Source organism: Amblyraja radiata, chromosome 2 (genome assembly GCF_010909765.2).
Source record: "Amblyraja radiata isolate CabotCenter1 chromosome 2, sAmbRad1.1.pri, whole genome shotgun sequence".
NCBI classification, from domain to species: Eukaryota; Metazoa; Chordata; class Chondrichthyes; order Rajiformes; family Rajidae; genus Amblyraja; species Amblyraja radiata.
The window spans coordinates 127,991,859-128,016,654 of NC_045957.1; the positions used below are offsets into that span (position 1 = coordinate 127,991,859).

At 40.7% G+C, this 24,796-nt stretch overlaps 1 protein-coding gene across 3 annotated transcripts in view; it reads right to left on the minus strand.

Moving 5' to 3' along the window:
* Nucleotides 1-24,796, minus strand: part of nebl (nebulette) — a 308,612-nt gene that overhangs the window by 85,435 nt on the left and 198,381 nt on the right. The window contains exons 5-8 of one of the 3 annotated variants that reach the window (XM_033015397.1): nt 7,430-7,501; nt 6,988-7,092; nt 6,077-6,187; nt 60-170 (exon numbers count right to left, since the gene is read on the minus strand). The exons of the other annotated variants lie outside the window; for them this stretch is intronic. Coding sequence (XP_032871288.1) covers nt 60-170; nt 6,077-6,187; nt 6,988-7,092; nt 7,430-7,501 — 399 coding nt within the window. The remainder of the gene's footprint in view (nt 1-59; nt 171-6,076; nt 6,188-6,987; nt 7,093-7,429; nt 7,502-24,796) is intronic. 3 annotated transcript variants of the gene reach the window in all.

Genomic DNA, 24,796 nt, shown 5'->3' on the forward strand with positions numbered 1-24,796 from the left:
AAACAATACAATATACTTTGTACGAACATTCCTTTCCATTCACAGAACTTATCACTTACATCACTTTGTCGTTTATTGACTTCCATTGCATGCTTAACATCCGGCAGTTCTTTCATGTTCGAATAACTTGATTTTCCTTTATCTGCATCATATTTTTGCAAGTATTGTTTCTGATAAAAATAAAAATACCTTATCTTTTTTAGGCAGGTTTATTATACAGCAATAACACAGACATTTAACAGAATCATCTCTTTTTATTTTATGCACTTTATAGTCACATTTTGTTTCTGATTTCTGTGGAAAATGGCATCTTAGTGTCAGTTTCTTTTTTCAAATAATTACCGGTGCCAAGTGCTCATCCCTACACTGCTGATAGAAAGAAATCTCAACACACAGTTAGATCGTAATTTCCAGTTAAAGTTCCCCCTGTTATAACCATATAACCATATAACAATTACAGCACGGAAACAGGCCATCTCGACCCTTCTAGTCCGTGCCGAACACATAATCTCCCCTAGTCCCATATACCTGCGCTCAGATCATAACCCTCCATTCCTTTCCCATCCATATAACTATCCAATTTATTTTTAAATGATAAAAACGAACCTGCCTCCACCACCTTCACCGGAAGCTCATTCCACACAGCTACCACTCTCTGAGTAAAGAAGTTCCCCCTCATGTTACCCCTAAACTTCAGTCCCTTAATTCTCAAGTCATGTCCCCTGTTAGTAAAGCAATAGGAGTTCATTACTGCCCATTAACTTCCCCAATGCTGAAAATGCAAGAATAATGAAAAGGACATTCCTTCAAGTTTAATTATTGTTGAGTAAGATCTCTTTTAATTTTTTTTATCCATCAATTTTTCCCTCTCTCAATAATTCCGATGAACCTGTTTCAGTGGCCAAGCTGGTATTTGCCTCCCTGATGCCAGGGTCACGGATGCCTCTTAGCTGGCACAGGGCATTCTAAGAGGGGAGGATATGCAGCCAGAGATTATGGTTGATATTGGTAAAGAAGCATGAAGGGGGATGAGATACTTCCAAGTGAATCTAGGGAGTAACGCAGAAGGTTACAAAGCATCTAGGGTTGTAATCTCAGGATTACTCACTGTGCCACATGCTAGTGAGGCAGTGTAAAGGAAATAGTACAATTGAATGTGTGGATGAAGAACTGGTTTAGGAAGGAGGGCTTCAAATACATCGATTATTGGGCTCTCTTTCAGACCAGGTGGGACCTACACGGGACGGACAGGTTGCACCTAAACTGGGGGATCGTCAAGATCCCTCGAGGAAGGTTTGCCATGCCACTCAGCAGAGTTGAACCTAGTGTGGCAGTGTGAGTGGGAACCAGAGTAGTAGGTCAGAAAATGGAGAGACTGAGGCAAAGGAAAGGGTTAGGCGAAGTGTCCAATAGGAAGAACAGGTAGGACCAGGTTAATGAACACAGTGGAACTGACAGTGTGAAGTGTATTTCTGTGCGAAGTTGTGAGTCTGTGGAATTCTCTGCCTCAGAGGGCGGCGGAGGCCGGTTCTCTGGATACTTTCAAGAGAGAGCTAGATAGGGCTCTTAAAGATGGCGGAGTCAGGGGGAGAAGGCAGGAACGGGGTACTGATTGGGGATGATCAGCCATGATCACATTGAATGGCGGTGCTGGCTCGAAGGTTCGAATGGCCTACTCCTGCACCTATTGTCTATTTATTTTAATATACGAACTATTACAGGTAAGGTAGATGAGCTTAGAGACTGGGTTGTACTGGTGTCCTTGCAGATACTTAATTGAGAGAGGAGCAGCAGCTGAAATGTTCCAGGGTTCAGATATTTAAGCCATGATCAAGAGGAAGGCAAAGGAGGTGGAGGAGTTGCATTACTAATTAGGGAGAATGTTGCAATTACACCAGAGAGGGGAGGACTCATCCAGCAATGAAAACAACTTTTGGGTGCTGCTCATCAAAATGGGATCCTCAAAGCACAATCTCCCTCCAGGATACGACTGCAGGCTTTGCCATTATTCATGCCGTGGATATAACAATTTTGAGTGCAAGTTGTATAAATGCTGAATTGACCCCATTGGAGAATAGCAGTCTACCATTTGGCATTAATCAGGTACGGCACTGTACATTATGGACTCATTAAAGGACAGCATCTTGCGTCAAAGTGTACAGATACTGCAATCATTTATTGCGGACAAAAGTGGAACACAGAAATTATGTCTGATGGAAGCTGCAGCCAAAATATTGATATCCCAGTGAGTATGACTTAATTCTCAACTCTTTACTATTTGGGTGGACTGTTTGGAACTTGTTTTACTGTGGGTTTATAAACCAAGGTGAATTCCCCCCCCCCCCACACACACACACCACCGCTACACACACCACCGCTACACACACCACCGCTACACACATGTCTACGTTACTGTACTGTCGCTGTTATAGCAATTGTTTAACAGCTTATATATCATATTACAACAGTTGATGCTGTCATTTAGCCCAGAAAGTCTATGCTCATCTGTGCCATTCCCCCACTATGGGCAATTAACAAATTAGCCTTTCCTTGCACTTCCTGAGTGCAGAAACATCAGCTATTGGGAAACAAGTAGAGACCGTTTTTACAAATGATTCAAAGTCAGATTTAAACGACTTCCTTTATTTTGGGGACCAGCACCTGCTTAACCTAACAAAGAAAGAATTGAAATCCAATTATTAGAATTGCATCTGGTAGAAAACCTATACTCTTGTTTGTTCTTCACATATCTTGCCTCATCTGCTGGCCATTTCCAACATGTTTTTGTTTTTTTCTTTCCACTACGTCAACGAGTGGAGCCACTCAACTTGCTAATCTCTTGAACTTCAACCTAGATAGTACTAGAAATTGTACATTTTGCATACAATACATCAGCCATAAGGATGACTGGAAATCATTAAAGTATGCTGAAACTATTGTGAATGCACAGTTGCTTTAAGAAGGTACACAAAAAAGCTGGATAAACTCAGCGGGTGCAGCAGCATCTATGGAGCGAAGGAAATAGGTGACGTTTCGGGCCAAAACCCTTCTTCAGACTGATGGGTTTAAGATGGCTTTAAGAAGGGTTGAACTTATTTGGATAATCTTATGATTTCCTATGTGAGACAATTCAAGTTCAGAAAATATTAGAATAAAGTAGTTATGTACCACTTGAGATTCCAATCAGACATCAAAGTGGAATCTTTCTTTGGCTATGGATGTTAAAAGCATGCATAAATAAATGTCACAACAGTTATACTCACCATCGATGTTCGGTTTCATTAAAATACTATAGTCCACAGTGGTCAACACTACTAGTGAATCTACATTACTAAAAGTCTGATCTTGACCACTTCCTGTTTTTCTGTTTCATGATTTTAGAAAAAAACGCTGCCCCTACGGCTGTGATTTTTGGCCATCTTACTCAGAGTCCCCCTCCGCTGCGCAGGACAAGAGGATTATTCCCATCAATGAAATATAAAAGAGTTATTAATGTTTTAAAAATGTTGAGATTCTCTCTGCTGCCCCTGCTGGTGGGAGGAGGAAGGGACTATAAAACCCGGAAGTGTTGTGCCTCAGTCGGTCTCTGCAAGATGGGGGAAGTGAGAGGATCACGTCTCTCAGTCTGAGCTGTGAATAACACTGAACACATATCTACTAAACTGTGAGTGTGGTTTTACTGACCTTGAGTGCCCTTAATGTGGTTTGAAAATGAAAATGTGGCTGGTTTGAGGTAAAAGCACTGCAAATGGTTGGTGGGGCTTCGGTTGAAGTAAAGGCACTGCAAATGGTTGGTGGCCTAAACTTGACATCTTCCTTTTTGCATTGTATATTGATTACATAGAAACATAGAAACATAGAAATTAGGTGCAGGAGTAGGCCATTCGGCCCTTCGAGCCTGCACCGCCATTCAATATGATCATGGCTGATCATCCAACTCAGTATCCCGTACCTGCCTTCTCTCCATACCCTCTGATCCCCTTAGCCACAAGGGCCACATCTAACTCCCTCTTAAATATAGCCAATGAACTGGCCTCGACTACCCTCTGTGGCAGAGAGTTCCAGAGATTCACCACTCTCTGTGTGAAAAAAGTTCTTCTCATCTCGGTTTTAAAGGATTTCCCCCTTATCCTTAAGCTGTGACCCCTTGTCCTGGACTTCCCCAACATCGGGAACAATCTTCCTGCATCTAGCCTGTCCAACCCCTTAAGAATTTTATAAGTTTCTATAAGATCCCCTCTCAATCTCCTAAATTCTAGAGAGTATAAACCAAGTCTATCCAGTCTTTCTTCATAAGACAGTCCTGACATCCCAGGAATAAGTCTGGTGAACCTTCTCTGCACTCCCTCTATGGCAATAATGTCCTTCCTCAGATTTGGAGACCAAAACTGTACGCAATACTCCAGGTGTGGTCTCACCAAGACCCTGTACAACTGCAGTAGAACCTCCCTGCTCCTATACTCAAATCCTTTTGCTATGAAAGCTAACATACCATTCGCTTTCTTCACTGCCTGCTGCACCTGCATGCCTACTTTCAATGACTGGTGTACCATGACACCCAGGTCTCGCTGCATCTCCCCTTTTCCTAGTCGGCCACCATTTAGATAATAGTCTGCTTTCCTGTTTTTGCCACCAAAATGGATAACCTCACATTTATCCACATTATACTGCATCTGCCAAACATTTGCCCACTCACCCAGCCTATCCAAGTCACCTTGCAGCCTCCTAGCATCCTCCTCACAGCTAACACTGCCCCCCAGCTTAGTGTCATCCGCAAACTTGGAGATGTTGCATTCAATTCCCTCGTCCAAATCATTTATATATATTGTAAATAGCTGGGGTCCCAGCACTGAGCCTTGCAGTACCCCACTAGTCACTGCCTGCCATTGTGAAAAGGACCCGTTTACTCCTACTCTTTGCTTCCTGTTTGCCAGCCAGTTCTCTATCCACATCAATCCACTGAACCCCCAATGCCGTGTGCTTTAAGTTTGTATACTAATCTCTTATGTGGGACCTTGTCGATAAAATGCCACCACTTACGGCTGTGGTGTTTGGCCATCTTACTCAGTCCCCCTCCGCTCATCAGGTGCAGAGGACTCTTCTCATCAATGAAAAATAAAAGTGATATTAGTGTTTAAAAAATGTTGAGAATCTCTCTCCTGTCAATCACGCCATGAAGGCCACACCTTTTCCGGTGGGAGGGGGGAGGGTTATAAAACCCGGAAGTGTGGGTGTGGCTCAGTCTCTGCATGATGGGGAGGGAGAGGTCACAACTCTGTCTGGGCTGTGAATCAACTGAACACACTGAATGTCTACTGAACTGTGAGTGTGGTGTTTTGTGTGGTTTCATTGTGGTTTTATGGTGGTTTCACCCTGCTTGAAATGGTATGAAACTGCAATTCAATGTGGTGGCCTTGCACCCTGCTTGAAGTGGTATGAAACTGCACTTGAATTTGGTGGCCTTGCACCCTGCTTGAAGTGGTAAGAAACTGCACTTGAATTTGGTGGCATTGCATCCTGGTTGAAGTGGTAGGAATATGGATTTGAATTTGGTGGCCTTGCACCCTGCTTGAAATGGAATTTCAAGGAAAAGCCATGAGTCAACTGCCAGCCACCAGCCGTGAGTGAGCTGCCAGCACATCAGACTTGAGGGACTGAGCTGCCAACCAAAGAATCCATTTGCCCCACAATGTCCATACTAGCCCTCTGGAGACCAGTCCCTTCAGCCCACAACTCCCATACCGGTGCTCCAGAAAGCCCCCCCACCCAGCCACCAATATTGGAATTGGTGGAGAGGTGGAATATTGCTTTGGGGACCAGCCATCCCGTGTGAACATGGGACCCAACGGGTCCCACTTAGTCTAGTATTCTCATAAAGGGATTTAATGTTAATGGCCAGCTTCTCTTCCAAATATTTTGAATAACTACTGTTAAACAGAGCACCTCAAGTATTTTTTTTACAATTCTCATGATAGTTTTTTAGCATCATATTGGTACATATCTACTTCGCTTTATGTTGCATTAATATTTTAATAATAAGTTATAATGAGTACATAGCAAGGGACTGCCATCATACCTTACTCTGAGCCTGAGAAACTTCTTTAGCAAACACAGTATCAATGGTAGCGGGCATCTGTGCATACAAGCATTTAGAACTTTCTTTTTTCATATCTTCTTTGTATTTGGTCTGCAAATATAAAACATTCTGTTGTAGTGCTACTGAAAGTACAAACCCATACCATTTAGCCAGATCAAAATAATAAGAGGCTCATTGTTATTTCTAGACAGTTGCTATCAGCAATGTTGCATGAACAACCCAGTTTCATTATTTACTTCAATTAATACATCATCAATGTACTTCAATTCCATAAAATCAAATATTGATTTTCCTGCTTACCATCCATTTCCAAAATGTATTTTATATATATACACATACTTCAAAGTTTATTTGGATATCATAACACAAAAGCAGTTAATGAGTTTATGTGTAGGTGAATTATCAGAGTTTGAAAAGCAGTTTCCATTTTAAGGGTTCCTTGTGAATTATCTTTCCAACCAGATGTTTAAGCTTTAAGCTAATGCGCTGGCTGGCCACTTTAATCAGTCGTTATGGGGATCGTTGCTGTGGGAGTGTTGTGGGGTAATAGTCACAAGCATGGGTTGTTAACCCACTTCCAGGTAGATCAGAGCTCAGGTTTTCATGGATATGTGATGGGTAGTTCTACGTTGGGACTAGCTAACCTCATACAAATTGACACACTCTCACTTCCCACAAACTACAACAGGATCACCGTTAGAAGGTAACACTGAGCAACATTTTGACACAGTCACCAAAATCAGGCTCCCCAAATTTTCAACCTGATATCATATACAATGCCTGCATTTCTTTGAAAATTGTATAAATATTGCATTATCTTAAGTGGTGTAAAATTAAAAACACATGTCATTATCTTGCATTAACTTACAATGCAATAGCATGTGACTTACCTCAGATACAAGAGTAGTTGCTTTTTTCATACATTGTTGTTGAGGTGTATCTGGCACAAAAGTATACTTTCCTTTTGACTTTATGTGTCGTTCTTTGTATTTAATCTAAAAACATATCAGTAGCACATTTAGAATATCATTCACTCAATATCTTTTAATTAAATACAGACAACCATTTTAACAGATGCACTCTCCCATTAGACATTGCAAATCATTCCATTTATTACATTCCACTAGTAATAAAACTTGAAACTGAGAATTGTATACAGAATATTGAAAGCAATCCAAATAATTTGAAATCAAATCAATGACCACTTTAGTTTCAAATTATATAAAGGTGAAAGTTAAATGTTTTGGAGGTCAAAAAACTAATATCACACCTCATTAACAATGGCAATTTTATGCACTATATCAAAATAGTTTTTCAACAGAAGGTACTTACATCACTTATCTGATCACTACATTTCTGGGCAAATTCAATACTCATGTCTTTCATTATAGGTCTATCGAGTGCCTGAGGAAAACAAACAAAATGATCTAGATTTATTTTCTCTGAAAAATCATCAAAATATAATAGAACAGATCTTAAACATTTTTAACCTCTTCCTGGTCTTCTTCTCCATCTTCGTGTCCCGAATTATAAACCCTCATTTCTGTTAAATAATTGAATTAAAAAGACGGCAACAAACTTTTCTCAACTGCTGCAGTAATTGAAACTGTTTTCCATGAATCAGTTCTAACCACCACATGAAGGGTAGTTTAAAGGCACATCCTAATTTAGCAACCACTTCAGTTGATGATTTTTATCTGAAGAATTCAACAGAAGCGATAGCAAAAGTTTGCCAGATGGCTACAGTGGCATTTTCCTCTTTGGAATTAATAACCTTCAAAACATACACTTTCATATTGCACCCATACACTCCTTGTTTAAGTTAAGCATTTAAGATGCAATATTAAATTAAGTTAAGCAGATGAAAAATATCTAGGTAGTTAGAATCCATTTCTTATGGACAAAGCAAACAGCAAACTCTGAAGGAATTATATTATTTTGGAATATGTGTTGTTGTTCTGCAGGGAATCTGATAACCTTTCCAAAGGCAAAAGTAAAAGTTTGCTCATCCCACCATATCTACCACCATTACGTATTATATCATTAATAAAGACAATTATAGTCTCTAACAGATTTACTTCTACTTAAATCAAATTAGCATGCCCAACTAAACTGAAGACCTTCAAGGCAATTCAAAATTTATAGTCCTAAAAGCTGTTCCATGACAGCAGACGCAAAAGGCTGGTGAAACACATTGCAACATTTTATTGCACGAGACTTAAGGCAATAAACCTGCCTTGAAAACTTTCGGCAATCTTTTCCTACACATAAAGACCTTCCTCTGCTGCTGCAGAACAAGCAGAGAAATCTATATTGAGGAGGGAGGGGTCCCAGAGGATGCAAGGACTGGAGGGGGGAGGGGGGGTTGAGGGGGGGGGGGGGGGGGGTAATTTGGAACCTTAGATGAAGGATGAGAGAAATAAAGAAAATCAAGACCCTGGAGATTCAAGTTTTAGGCAGGTTGTGATCAGTTGCTTGGGGTGATGAGTTAAAAGTTAGGGTCACAGTCTGCAGTTTGATGGTGACAGGTAGTTTGATGTAGGTATAGGTTGCTGGTACACCTTGAATCTGACTCGGGGGTAAGGAGGAAAATAAATTTACATATCAGAACCTCTTTAATTGAATTGGCTAATGATAAAACGTACTGTACAGTAGAGGAACAAGCCATTTGACCCACTATGCTTGTGCCGAACATGATGCCAAGTTAAACTGATCTCATCTGCCTGTACATGGTCCATATCCCTCTGTACCCTGCACAGCAATGTGCCTAACTAAAAGCCTCCTAGGCATAACTATTGCATCTGCCTCCAACGCCACCCATGGTAGTGCATTCCTGGTCCCCTCCGGTCTTTGTATAAAAAACTTACTCCGCACATCTATATCTATATCTATAGATATAGATATAGATAGAAATATACAATATACAATATAAATATATCTCTATCTCTATCTATTTAACTAAAACTCCCATCTTGTTTGTTTGCAGGTTCATGTCACTCCTATTTGCGCAAAAATGGTATACGATAACGCTACAAATTTTGCCCCACTTTACTCACCATTGTCCTGTGGTGCAAATGAAATGAGTTTTGTGCAAATTTATGGTATATTTAAAAAGTTATTAACGTTTTTAAAAAAATAACTTAAAACAGCGCCCCCACCCGCGCATGCGCAATTGGGGGAGAGTTCCCGTGCACAGCTCTGCTGGTGTCACAAAGGGCACCCAATGGGTCCTCAGCCGCGCCTGCGCAGTTGGGGCCTTTCCAGAATTCAGATTGCGATCTTTTTTTCACAATAAGCGACACGGGTAACATTACTTCCATTTTACTGTTGCTCTGAGCCCGCGGAGATCCGCCGCCTTGGCGCTGAGGCTAGGGCTACATCTGCGGGCAGCGACGGGCAGCTCTGGGGGCGGGGAGGGGTCACGCTGACAATCCGGGGCCTGGGCGCTGAGGCTGGCTCTGAGGCCAACGGCTGCTGCTGCTGAGGCCGCGCTGACGATCCAGGGCATGGGTGCTGAGGCTGACTCTGTGGCTGAAACCCTCTATTCCAGGCAGCATTCTGGTAAACCTCCTCTGCACCCTCTCCAACAACCTCCACATATTTCCTGTATTGAGGCAACCAGAACTGCATGCAATACTCCAAATGCAGCCTAACCAGTCCTACAGACCTGCATGGTGACTTGCTGACTTATAGAGCAGTTGCAAATGGAATTCATTGTTAGTTAATGTGCAACCAAAATGTTAGATCTAGAATTAGCACCTTATGTGAATAAAGTTATTTATTTATTATTAGAAGTACAATGATGTAGTACATAAGTACCTAATACATAATGAGATATAACAGAACAGAACAGAAAATGAGACAAGCAAAGATAGAGAAGAAAAGAGTATCATAAGCTGTGGTGATAGTGTAAGTTCGTGAGAAAGTAAAGAAAGCCCGGAGAAAGAGACAAGTAAACAAAAAGGTAGAAAGGGATGGAGAGGAAAAGAGAGGGGGAAAAAAAGAAATAGAGAAAAAGAAAGGAAATAAAAAGAAAGCGATTGAGAGAGATATACCTATTTAATATCTTTACCCACCCTTCACCCGGTTCTGAAACATTTAATTTCTAAGGTTATGTTGCACCATATGCTTGTAAAAAGTCGATAAAAGGAGACCAAATCATTAAGAATTGGTCTGCTTTGCCTGATAGGAGGAGTCTCATTTCTTCAAGATGTAACATTTCAGACATATTTGAGATCCACAGTTTGAGCGTTGGTGTGGAAGTTTTTTTGCCGTTATTAAGCCATAGTTAAGGAGAGATTTTTGAAATGTAGTTAGTTTACATCCGTCTTCCATTGCTCCGAAGATAATCAGTTCTGTATTGGGGTTCAGTTTTATGATAAATAGTTTTGTAAAAATTCCAAAAATTTCATTCCAGAATTTATGAAGTTTTGTACAGGAGAGTGTGTTATAGTGGCATTTTGAGATAAGCATTTGTCACAGATGGGGGAGACATTTGGAAAATTTTTATTCAGTCTAGTTTTCGAGTAATATAATCTATGTAAAATCTTAAATTGAATTAAGTTATGTCTTACATTAATCGAACATGTGTGTACATATAGCAAGTGTTTTTCCCATCTGTCTTTCGGAATTTTTATCAATAATTCTCGTTCCCAATCCATTCTAATTGCCTCTGTTGAAGGTATTTCTATATTTAAAATGATATTATATAAAGTTAAATGTAAAAAATCTAATGCAATGCAGAATTTAAGTATTGTGAAGTCGAGATGTAATGGACAACATATATACTGTATATGTTGGTGTACAATGTGCCATTTAACCCCTCACTGACATGTGTGCCAAACGTGTCAAATAGTCTCTGGCGACAATTCTACCACTGCTGGCGAAACACAAATATGAAGAACTTAAAATTCAGGCATATCTTGTTAGGAAAATAAATTATGGCATACTATTTCAACCATGTTAATAATTCTGAAAGAGTAGGCACAGTTAATAATAACAGACTCTTTCCAGAGAACATTGGCTTTAAAAAAAAAAGCTAAAGATGTCAAATTGATGTTAAATATTAAGGACAGACAAGAAGAGAAAGATTAAAAACCCAGCAGGCTATGATCTTACTGAATGTCTAATAAATGTGTTAGTGATTAGAACAAAGGCTAGTCAAGATTATCTGGGTGGATGAAGAAATCAAGAATAAAAGGAGTGGAACAGCATGGTTAGATGGGATTAGGATTACACCTCATGAAAACTATAAATACTAACTCAGATTGTTTGGGCTGGAGCATATTTCTGGTTTCCCCTTTCACACAATCTATGTTTGCAAATTATTTGTATACATTTATATGCATTTTTAAAATAATTTCAAATGTTCATATGGCCTAGGAGCATAATTGGGCCATTTGGCCCATTGAGTCTACTCCTCCATTCAATCATAGCTCAGCTATCTTTCTCTCTCAACTCCCATCCCCATTCTTCCTGTAACCTTTGATATCCTTACTAATTAGATGTTTAATGTTCTCAGCTAATATAATTCTGATTTCGATAAATATATCACTACCCAAAATTCGACATTAAAAAGCTGCAATTATACTGAAGGAGCAGACTCATCGCTAACCATGGTCTGTGGAATGCTCACCAGCCATTGCCAATGCTTGAACGAGAAAGAACTGACTGCACTATAAATATCTATCTTTTATACTATTACTAATACTTTCATCTTGACCACTTCTGGTCTGCGTTGTAATTAAATTTGCCCATAAACAATTCCTCATAGGGCTACGAATTTTTGCCACCTAACTCACCATTATCCTCTGCTGCAAGTCAAGTTTTATTCCGATCGGTGAACTAGTACAAAAGTTATGAAGGTTTAAAAATCGTAAAAACCGCCCCCTTCCGGAACCCGCTGTCAATAATGCGGCGAGGAGAATAAAAAGCTGTAGGGGCGCAGTGTGTTGAGCAGCCCACACAGAGTGTTGAGCAGCCCATGGAAAGCGTGCAGAGAGTGAGCTGCCAGCGGACTGCTTCTGCAGTGACCAGCACGACCAGCTGGAAGCTGCTGAGTTGAATCGGAAGCATCTGAGTGAAGCCGGAGTGGGACCGGGATCTACTGCGCGAGGCCGAAAACGCGGGGTGAGTAGTGTGCTAGCCCCCCCCCCCCCCCATCCTCCCATCCCCACACCCCCTTTCCAGAATTCAGATCGTGGGGAATGGGTTGCGTTGGGGGAACAGGTGAGTGGTGGAATATTGCGTTGGGGAATGGGTTGCATTGGGGGAACCAGGCTTCCCATGTGGGACCCAACGGGTCCCATTTACTCTAGTAATGGAATAAAACCTTATTAAATACTGTCCACCAACAATTATCCTACAGAAATTAGATGATTTTTAGAAACGTTTCATTTGTTTGTAAGCATGCAATCTCAGATAAATTGAGACACTTCCTCAATCAACTCTTGAATCAACTTTCTCCTGAAAAAATGTTCACCCCCACCTCACCCTTTTTTCCCCCATGATCAAAGTACAGTTTTAATGAAGCTATAAAATCAATATGGATAAAATAAAAAGACTGAAAATGCTGAGTATCCAGATTAATAACACAATCCCAGATTTACACAGCAGAACGATCTGAGTCCGAGAATAGGAGGCACTTTTGTGACTTCATTTAGCATTGAAGGTAGGTGTCAGGACCCACAGTTTTCAATGGACATAACCACCTGAAAATTATAATAATTTTCATAATACTGATAAGCTATGGCCAAGAAAGCACAACGATGCCTATACTTCCTTAGGTTTAGGAAGTTTGGCATGTCCCAACAGCCATCACCAATTTCTACAGATGCACCGTAAAAAGCATATTATTGGGATGCATCACAGTACAGTTTGGGAAGATCTCCATCCAAGACAGCAAGTAATTGTTGTGGACATAGTCCAGGCCATCACACAAACCAAGTTCCCTTCCATTGACTCCATCTACACTACTTCAGCAAGGCTACTAGCATAGTCAAGGACCAGTCCCACCCCAGTCACTTAGGCAAAAGGTACAGAAGTTTGTAAAACCATCGCTCCAGATTCTGAGACATTTTCTTCCCAGCTGTTATCAGGCAAATGATTGGTCCTCTCATCAGCTAGCATGCAGTCCTGACCTTCCATCTACCTCATTGGAGACCGGTGAACTATCTTTTATCAATCTTCATTGGACTTTATCCTGTGCTAAATGTTGTGCACTGATGGCAACTTGACTGTAATTATGTTTTTTTTGACTACAAACAAAAAGCTTTTCACTGTACTTCAGTATACATGACAATATTAAACTAATTCAGGTAGATGTCCAAGCAAAAATATTGGTTGAGCTAAAATATAACTCAATTCCATAATGCAACACATTTTAATTACCTTAATGCCTAAAGTCTTAGTTGCAATCAAGCTGAAATTTTACCTTGCTAGTATGTCTTTCATTGTAGCCATGGTAACTGTTAATGCACTGCCATTTCAAAATGTTGGCATTCCACTATAAACAGTTCATTCAATTGTTATTGCTTCCTTCCTGTTAAATTCTGCTTCTGACCCCAAGCTGGCTCTTTTCTTTTTCATTTAAAAATCCTACTGAATTATTTTTGTTAAGTACCAGAAGACCAGCTATTGCATAACAATTTATATTATCAATTTGTTTAGGTCAATTAAGATAAATAGGATGCATTTTGTGAGCAGATGTTAGTCGAATGATCAAGGGTCTCCATTATATAGAAACATAGAAAATAGGTGCAGGAGTAGGCCATTCGGCCCTTCGAGCCTGTACCGCCATTCAATATGATCATGGCTGATCATCCAACTCAGTATCCTGTACCTGCCTTCTCTCCATACCCCCTGATCCCTTTAGCCACAAGGGCCACATCTAACTCCCTCTTAAATATAGCCAATGAACTGGCCTCAACTACCTTCTGTGCCAGTGAATTCCAGAGATTCACCACTCTCTGTGTGAAAAATGTTTTTCTCATCTCGGTCCTAAAGGATTTCCCCTTTATCCTTAAACTGTGACCCCTTGTCCTGGGCTTCCCCAACATCGGGAACCATCTTCCTGCATCTAGCCTGTCCAACCCCTTAAGAATTTTGTAACTTTCTATAAGATCCCCCCTCAATCTTCTAAATTCTAGTGAGTACAAGCCGAGTCTATCCAGTCTTTCTTCATATGAAAGTCCTGACATCCCAGGAATCAGTCTGGTGAGCATGATAATTTAGTTGTTTTTAACTATTTCCATTGTAGTTTTCCTCAACAAATATAAATATTGCTTTCTGAAAGAAACATTCAACTCCGTGTAAAATTGTGGATAAATGTTGCTTTCAAAAATGACAGACGTCTGCCAAATCATTGCTCCACTTATTATAGGCAGGGGGTTGGGGGTATCATGATGAGGGGCAACCCAGTGACATTTTGCCCTTACTAGGTACTGAACCCCACATATATTTGAGCCTTTTTATATGTCAAATTTCAAATGCAAAGAACACAAAAGATTTGAGGAAACACCATACTTCAGCTATTTTCCAGACAATTTATATTAACAAATTTAGGTTGCTGATTATTTTAGGTTGATGAGGGCAGAGCGGTAAAGTTATATATTTATGGATTTCAGCAAGGTATTGAACAAGGATCTGCTCTGGAAGATTAGAGCACATGGGATCCAAGGTGAGATAAAAAAAATTGGCCTGTGACTAGTGATGTGCGTCAGGAATGGGTGTTGGACCCATTGCTGTTTGTCATCTTTCTCAATGATTTGGATGAGAACATACATAGCATGATTAGCAAGTTTGCAGATGACACAAATGCAGGTAATATTGTAGATAGTGAAGATGTTTGTCAAGAATTGCAGCAGGATCTTGATCAGTTGGGTAGGTGGACTGAGAAATGGTTCATGTAACTTAATACAGGGTATTGTGAGGCATTGCATTTGGGAAGTCTAAAATGGGCAGGGCCTACACAATGAATGGTCAGGCTCTGGGGAATGTTGTAGACCAGAGGGATCTAGGAGTGCAGGTATAAAGTTCCTTGAAAGTATTGTCACAGGTAGATAGGCAGGTCACAAAGACTTTTGGCACATTGGCCTTCATCAGTCAGAGTATTGAGTATAGAAGTTGGGAGATCATACTGCAGTTATATAAGATGTTGGCCATAGAGTCATAGAGTAATACAGTGTGGAAACAGGTCCTTTAGCCCAAATTGCCCACACCGGCCAACATGTCTCAGCTACACTAGTCCCACCTGCCCACGTTTGGTTCATATCCCTCCAAATCTGTCCTACCCATGTACTTGTCTAACCGTTTCTTAAATGTTGGGATAGTCTCAGCTTCAACTACCTCCTCTGGCAGCTTTTTCTATACACCCACCACCCTTTGCGTAAAAAAGTTACCCCTCAGATTCCTATTAACATTTTTTCACCTTCACCGTAAACTTATGTCCTCTGATCCTCAAATCACCTACTCTGGGCAAGAGATTCTGTGCATCTACTCTATGTATTCCTCTAAGGATTTTATACACCTCTATAAGATCACCCCTCATCCTCCTGTGCTCCAAGGAATAGAGACCCAACCTACTCAACCTCTCCCTATAGCTCACACCCTCTAGCCCTGGCAACATCCTCGTAAATCTTCTCTGTTCCCTTTCCAGCTTGACAACATCTTTCATATAACATGGTGCCCAGAACTGAACACAATACTCTAAATGCAGCCTCACCAACGTCTTATACAACTGTGCCATGACCTCCCAACTTCTATACTCAATACTCTGACTGATGAAGGCCAAAGTGCCAAAAACCTTTTTGACCACCCTATCTACTTGCAACTCCATCTTCAAGGAACCATGCACCTGCACTCATAGATCCCTTTGCTCTACAACACTTCCCAGAGCCCTATCATTCACTGTGTATCTCCTGCCTATGTTAGACTTGCCAAAATGCCACACCTCACATCTCTTTGTATTAAATTCCATCAACCATTCCTCTGCCTACCTGGCCAATCGATCATGATCCTGCTGCAATTTTTCACAACCATCTTCACTATCTGCAAAACCACCCACTTTTGTATCATCAGCAAACATTTTAATCTTGCCATGTATATTCTCATCCAAATCATTGATATAGATGACAAACAGCACCGAACCCTGAGGCACACCACCATCACAAGCCACATTTAGAGTATTGTGTTCAGTTCTGGACACCATGTTATTGGAAAAATGCTGTCAAGCTGGAAAGCTTGCAGAGAAGAATGACAATGATATAGTCAGGACCCGAGGGCCTGAGATATAGGGAGTTGAGCAGCCTAGGCATCTATTCCTTGGAGCACATGAGAATGAGGAGTGACCTTATATAAAAAATCATGAGAGAAATAGATTTGGTAAATGCACTTGCCCAGAGTTGGGAAATCGAGAACCAGAGGACATAGGTTTAGGTGAGGGGGGAAAGATTTAATAGGAACCTAAGGGGCAGCTTTTTCACACAAAGGGTGGTGGGTGTATGGAACAAGTTGCTGAAGGAAGTAGTTGAGGCAGGTTGTATCGCAACATTCAAGAAACAATTAGACAGGTACATGGATAGGAGATATAGAGGGATTATGTTCCAAACACAGGCAAGTGGGACTAGTGTAGATGGGGCGTTGGTCAGTGTGAGGAAGTTGAGCCTAAGAACCTGTTTCCACGCTGTATATCTCTATGACTCTAATTATTTTTATACTCTGTAACACTTCCACTGTTCAATAATTTATTTCTATGTGACAAAAGGTTTCATACACAAAGTAATCTGTAAACTGTATACTCGGGTTGCATAATAATCCCACTCATATTTTTTTTGCCATGACCTTCAGACTATACTGGGACTGCAGATAATCTCGAACAAAGATGATATCCATAGGACACTATAAGCCAGGCTCACCAACAGGTGGTGCTTACACCATATGTACACATGATGACATGGTTAAAGATAATGAAGTGATATGTGATGATTAATCTATTCCTGATGTGGACAATGAATCAACAGCTTTGAAGAGTCACAGAACAGCAATGAGTCATGCAATGAGGTTGCAAGTTCTGCAGAACAGAGAACTAATTGAGTTCTAAACCCAGATGACTTATTTACATACCGTACATAAAAGCTGTTTTCTCTCCTTGAAGTGTTTGAATTCGTTTCATCTTCATAATAGATTCAGCCTGCTGACTGGTTTCTTCTGTCAGCTGTATACTGTTCTTTAGTATGGTGCTAATTTCTTGTGCTGGAGAACTTGCAATTTCTTGGTTTCCGTCACTGTTGTGCACTCCTCAAAGTAATTGATTTATTATCAAATTCAGGAAGAGATTCATTGTCAGACATCACTACATTATCTTCAACTTGGTTTCTTGCTGCCAGCTTCCAATTAACATGGACACTTATTTCCAATTCAAACCAAATATCCTTTGAGGCCATCAAATGAGGCAAATATTCCAAGGTCTTATTCTATTTCATTGGGCTGATGACTTTAACCCATTTTACTTTGTTGGAATCACTATGCATTGTATTATTGATGGATGGACCTTGAACTACACTGTCACCACCAGTGATCACTAATCACAATAATACCTGCAGGACACAAGTTGCCTCAAAACCAGTATGTTTGCAATATGAAAGATTAACATACATCAAGAAACCCTGATACATTGTCATGTTATAAGGATTAGTAGAATTGGGCCATTTGGCCCATCAAGTCTACTCCGCCATTCAGTCATAGCTGATCTATCTCTCCCTCCAAACCCCATTCTCCTGCCTTCTCCCCATAACCTCTGAAATCTGTACTAATCAAGAATCTATCTATCTCTGGCTTAAAAATATCCACTGACTTGACCTCCACTGCCTTCTGCGGCAAAGAATTCCACAGATTTACCACCCTCTGACTAAAGACATTTCTTCTCATCTCCTTCTTAAAAGAACATTCTTTAATTCTGAGGCTATGACCTCTAGTCCTAGACTGTCCCACTAGTGGAAACATCATCTCCACATCCACTCTATCCAAGCCTTTCACTATTCTGTATGTTTCAATGAGGTCCCCCCTCATTCTTCTGAACTCCATTGTGTTCACACCATCATTTTCTTCCTCTCAGACACTTGCTCAGGATATCTGAGACATCAGCTTCAGACTTCAGACATTTGATGCTGAAAGATGGCTTGCTTCCTCTCATGTTTTGCAATGGTCGATGAGGCCAATATCTGCCATTGGTGGGGCAGAATGTGTCTGCTGGAGAATTTGGATGGATTGTATCGGAAGGGATATCCTCCTTCTATCAGTAATGCTGAACCTTTGCATGCTCGTGACAAAGGATCATGAGGTTCTCAATGCCATCTCAGATGCCCCTTCCCCATTGTTGATCCGCCATGAGCCAGGAATTCTCTTGGATCAGTGAGTATGTTACATTTTCTCAAGGAGGCTTCAAGAACATCCTTGAAATAATATATTTGCCCTTGTGGTAATCCTTGACCATTATAGAGCTTGGAATGAGAAGCCTGCTTCTGGAAACTGGTCTTGGCCATGGGAACAATGTAACCCATTCATCATAAATAACTGAAAATAATTAAGCCTATGTACAAGTATAACATCATTAAGTTCTACAACTGTAATACTTACTTGCATATAATAAATATGTACATAATAAATATGGGCACAGTACTCACATTAGGAAAATTATTAGCCCAAGACCATATGATTCAAACATAAAATCAGAAGAAACAGGATTTTGTTGTAGTAAAAAGTACACCCCCAAACAGTATCGTGGAGATAGGGTGCACGTTGCACCCAGAGTTAAAATTAGCATGTAACAAATGTAATGCTACAGTGGTTATGGGAGATTTCAACATGCAGGTAGACTGGGAAAATCAGGTTGGTACTGGACCCCAAGAAAGGGAGTTTGTAGAGTGCCTGCGAGATGGATTCTTAGAGCAGCTTGTACTGGAGCCGACCAGGAAGAAAGCAATTCTGGATTTAGTGTTGTGTGATGAACCAGATTTGATAAAGGGAACTCAAGGTAAAGGATCCATTAGGAGGTACTGTAGTGGCCATAATATGATAAGTTTTAATCTGCAATTTGAGAGGGAGAAGGTAAATCAGAAGTGTCAGTATTGCAGATGAACAAATGGGACTATGTTGGCATGAGGGAGAAACTGGCCAAAGTTGACTGGAAAGGGACCCTAGCTGGGATGATGGTGGAACAGCAATGGCAGGTATTTCTGGGAATAATCCAGAAGATGCAGGATCATTTCAGTCCAAAGAGGAAGAACGGTTTTAAGGGGAGTAAGAGGCGATCGTGGCTGAAAAGTGAAGTTAAGGACAGTATAAAAATAAAAGAGAAGACGTATAACATACAAAGATGAGCGGGAAGCCAGAGGATTGAGACACCTTTAAAGATCAAAAGAACTAAAAAGGCAATACGGGGAGAAAAGATGAAGTACGAAGGTAAGCTAGCAAAAAATATAAAGGAGGATAGTAAAGCTTCTTTAGGTATGTGAAGAAGAAAAAAATAGTTAGGACAATAGTGGATCCCTTGAAGACAGAAACAGTTTAATTTATTATGGGGAACAAGGAAATGCCAGACATCGAACAGGTACTTTGGTTCTGTCTTCACTAAAGAAAACACAAACAATCTCTCAGATGTACTAGTGGACAGATCTAGGGTGATGGATGAACTAAAGGACATTCACATTAGTCAGGAAATGGTGTTGGGTAGACTGATGGGACTGAAGGCTGATAAATCCCCAGGGCCCGATGGTCTGCATCCGAGTGTACTCAAGGAGTTGGCTCTAGAAATCGTGGAATTCCAATGTTCAATAGATTCTGGATCAGTTCCTGTGGATTGGAGGGTAGCTAATATTATCCCACTTTTGAAGAAAGGAGGGAGAGAGAATGCAGGGAATTATAGACCAGTTAGCCCGACATCAGTGGTGGGGAAGATGCTGGAGTCGATTATCAAAGATGTAATAGCAGTAACATGATTGGTCCAATTCAACATGTATTTACGAAGGGGAAATCATGCTTGACAAGTCTTCTGGAAATTTTTGAAGATGTAACTAGGAAAATGGACAAGGGAGAGCCAGTGGAAGTAGTGTACCTGGACTTTCAGAAAACATTTGATAAGGTCCCACACAGGAGATTAGTGGGCAAAATTAGAGCACATGGTATTGGGGGTAGGGTATTGACATGGATAGAAAATTGGTTGGGAGACAGGAAACAAAGAGTAGGGATTAACGGGTCCCTTTCAGAATGGCGGGTAGTGGCTAGTGCGGTGGAGCAAGGCTCGGTGCTGGGACTGCACCCATTTACAATATACATTAATGATTTAGATGAAGGAATTAAAAGTAACATTAGCAAATTTGCAAATGACACAAAGCTGGGTGGCAGTGTGAACGGCGAAGAGGATGCTATGAGGTTGCAGAGTGACTTGGACAGGTTGGGTGAGAGGGCAGATGCAGTATAATGTGGTTAAATGTGAGGTTATCCACTTTGATGGCAAGAACGGGAAGGCAGATTATTATCTGAGTTGTGTCACGTTAGGAAAAGGGGAAGTGCAACAAAACCTCGGCGGCCAAGTACATCAGTCACTGAAAGTAAGCATGCAGATACAATGGGCAGTGAAGAAAGCAAATGGCATGTTGGCCTTCACAACAAGAAGAGTTGAGTATAGGAGCAGAGGTCCTGGTGAGACCGCAGTTGTACCCTAGCAGTTGTACAGGGTCCTGGTGAGACCGTACCTGGAGTATTGTGTGCAGTTTTGGTCTCCTTATTTGAGGAAGGGCATTCTTGCTATTCAGGGAGTGCAGCGCCGGTTCGCGAGGTTAATTTCCGGGATGGCGGGATTGTCATATGATGAAAGAATGGAGCGACTGGACTAGTATGCACTGGAATTTAGAACGATGAGAGGGGATCTTATAGAAACATATAAAATTATTAAGGGATTGGAAACGCTAGGTGCAGGAAACATGTTCCCAATGTTGGGGGAGTCCAAAACCAGAGGCCACAGTTTAAGAATAAGGGGTAGGCCATTTAGAACTGAGATGAGGAAAAACTTTTTCACACAGTTGTGAATTTGTGGAATTCTCTGCCTCAGAAGGCAGTGGAGGCCGATTCACTGGATGCATTCAAAAGAGAGTTAGATAGAGCTCTTAGGGCAAGCGGAATCAAGGGGTATGGGGAGAAGGCAGGAACGGGGTACTGATTGTGGATGATCAGCCATGATCACATTGAATGGCTCGAAGGGCCAAATGGCCAACTCCTGCACCTATTGTCTATGTATCTATTTAATTCCTGATCCAAGATAATTTCTAAAGAATCAAAATACTCAGGTTGCCCGTATTGACACTTAACTTCGACGAGTGTCAATAGCAAGAAGATAAAACATGCAATAAATATTCAAAAAGTACTCCCACTGATTTCTATTTAGTAACAACATGTTAAAGTAGAAAATCATAAAATAAACTTTATAATTTAAATGTGTTTTAGTATATACCTGTAGTTTATTATTAAAATGTAAACTGCTTCATCTGTCCTTTGGTAATGTTGTGGCAAAATGCATATTCACCCAGCAATCTGTTTCCAAGCTGCAGAAAGCACATTTTAGTAGTTACAATTTGGCTGGCTATCAAAATTCCATTAGGAAATAAGCAGTGGCTTTTTAAGATTAAAAGCAACAGACCCTTGATCTATCCCAGAAATTAAATTTTTACAATTCAAAGGGAAATCATGAATAAGGAGTAGGCCATTTAGGACTGAGATGAGGAAAAGCTTTTTCACCCAGAGAGTTGTGAATCTGTGGAATTCTCTGCCACAGAAGGCAGTGGAAGCCAATTCTCTGGATATTTTCAAGAGAGAGTTAGATACTCTTAAGGATAGTGGAGTCAGGGGATTTGGAGAGAAGGCAGGAACGGGCTACTGATTGTGGATGATCAGCCTTGATCACAGTGAATGGCTCGATAAGTGGCGGAATCTAATAAGAAAGAAAGGCGAGGAGTGAAATGTAAAATTAGGAGGGATAGTTAGTAGATGGGAAATGTGTACTTGGTGTGACTGTTACTTCCGGGTTATTTGGTCACTGATTTCCATTGGATGTTGCCATACTTCTACAAAGATTTTACATTTACTAGGATTCTTTAAATTGAAGTGCACAGGAAACATAGAAACAAAGAAAATAGGTGCAGAAGAGGGCCATTCCGCCTTTCAAGCCAGAACTGCCATTCAATATGATTATGGCTGATCATCTAATATCAGTACCTCATTCCTGCTTTCTCCCCATATCCCTTGATTCCGTTAGCCCCAAGAGCTATATCTAACTCTCTCTTAAAAACATCCAGTGAATTGGCCTCCACTGCCTTCTATGGCAGAGAATTCCACAGATTCACAACTCTCTGGGTGAAAAGGTTTTTCCTCATCTCAGTCATAAATGGCCTGCCCCTTATTCTTAAACTGTGACCCCTGGTTCTGGGTTCCCCCAACATAGGGAACATGTTTCCTGCATCTAGCCTGTCCGATCCCTGAAGAATTTTATATGTTTCTATCAGATCCCCTCTCATGCTTCTAAATTCCAGTGAATACAAGCCCAGTCGATCCATTCTTTCATCATATGTCAGCCCCGCCATTCTGGGAATTAACCTGGAGAACCTACGCTGCACTCCCTGAATAGCAAGAATAATTAAAGTGCATTAAAAGACATTTGGACAAGTACATGGATAGGAAAGTTTTAGAATAATATGGACCAAATGCGGGCAGACAGGACTATTATGGATGGGACATCTTAGTCGGCGTGGGCATATTGGGCCGAAGGGCCTGTTTCCATGCTATATGGCTCTATGTACCCATGGCGCTAATCTGGAAAATGCAAAGACATTTTTTCAAAAGGTGTTATCCATTTAAGACAGAAATAAGAAGTTTCAGTGAAGGACAATTAGATTATTTTCTTAATTCTTAGATTGCTTTATGATGTCCCAGGGTAAACATCATAATCTAACCATTCTGTTTACTATGTCCTTAATTGCATTCTCCCATCCACCTATCTTGTGTGAATCCTCATCATTGTAATCTACAAACTTCATTGTACAGGTCTCAATTCCCACACCCTCCTGAAGTTTGGAGTTAAGTATTTATTTTGTGGGCAAGGCTAATTTCAACTGAAAATTTATCAGTTCTATTGAAAACATATTGCAGGTGTTCAAACTCCTTGAGTTTTCCCCTCTATAATAAAAATTATGTAGGAGTTTAAATGTCATTAAATGCCCGTTATTTCATGATCAATGCGGACTGATTAATTGCCGTGATATATTCATCAATTAAACATATTAACAAGTACTGTTACTTTCATCAGGAAGGCAGCTTTGATTGCTTGATTTTTCTACATAGGAAAATATAGAACTGTGAATCAGACCAGTAATCTCCTCAGAAGGTTTAGATGCCACTACAAAGAGATTTACAATTATCTTCTGTGCCCTGAAAAAAAACTTTGCTTTTAATAATTTTGTCATGTTGTTTTAATATATTGTTAATTTTATGAGACTCCTTTATAGAGATTTGGGTCTCTTTTTATGCCTCAGAACAGCTACCAGTGCACTTCATATCATCGTTGTGTGACAACATTCAGCAAGAAGTGTTTCTTCACAGATGCATCTGTGCAATCATTTTCATTGGATGGTTGTGCAAGGAAAATAGCATTTGTTTTGTTTTAACTGGCCAGCTGCCTCCATCCACTTGCCAAACTAGGAATGAATATCCTTTCCCAGTCAAAACAACTTTTCAGCACATCTAATATACTTGCAACATGCTTATTAGATAGGATGAATAAGAACATCTCTGTCCTCTGCTAGTCAGAGTAGGATGGAATGCCAGTATAAAGGTCAGGAAAGAGAGGTACCCACAGACTCATACGGTTATACAAAAACTGGCCCCTTCGGCCCCATTTGCCATGCCAGCCAAGGTGCCTTCCTGAACTATTCCCATTTGCCTGGATTGGCCCATATCCCTCTGAACCGTTCCTACCATGTACCTGTCCAAATATTAAATATTGTAATGGTACACACCTCTACCACCTCCCATGGCACCTCTTTCCATATCCCCACCATCCTCTTTCCCATCTAACCTTAAACATATGCTCCCTACTTTTAGACTCCCCTGCTCAGGAAAAAAAACTGACTACCTAAGCCCCTTGATGTTAATAATCTCTGTAAGGTTATTCCTTGGCTACCTCCACTCAACGTAGAACAATCCCAGCCTATCTATCCTCTCCTTATCACTCGGGCTCTCCAGTCCCAGAGCCATCCTTGTGAAACCTCTGAGAAAGCTCCAGTAAAGCGGAGATGGCAGAACATGAGGGGGAAAGAGGCAGGAGCTTGACAACATAAATTAGAAGATGACTGGTATGTGCCAATGTGAAAATAAAAGGATGTAACTTTAGAATGGAGATGAGGAGGAAATTCCATCAGAGGCTGGTGAATATGTGGAACTCGCTGCCTCAGATGGCTGTGGTGGCCAATCATAGGGTATTTTTCAAGCGGAGATTGATAGGTAACAATTAGTAAGTGTGTTAAAGGCTAAGGATAAGGCAGGATAATGGTGTTGAGAGGAAATAATAGATCAGAGGGAAGAATGTCCCTATTTCAATGATAAAAGAGTGCACGTTAGTACTAAGAGCGTAGGTTAGAATCAGGAAATTATGGT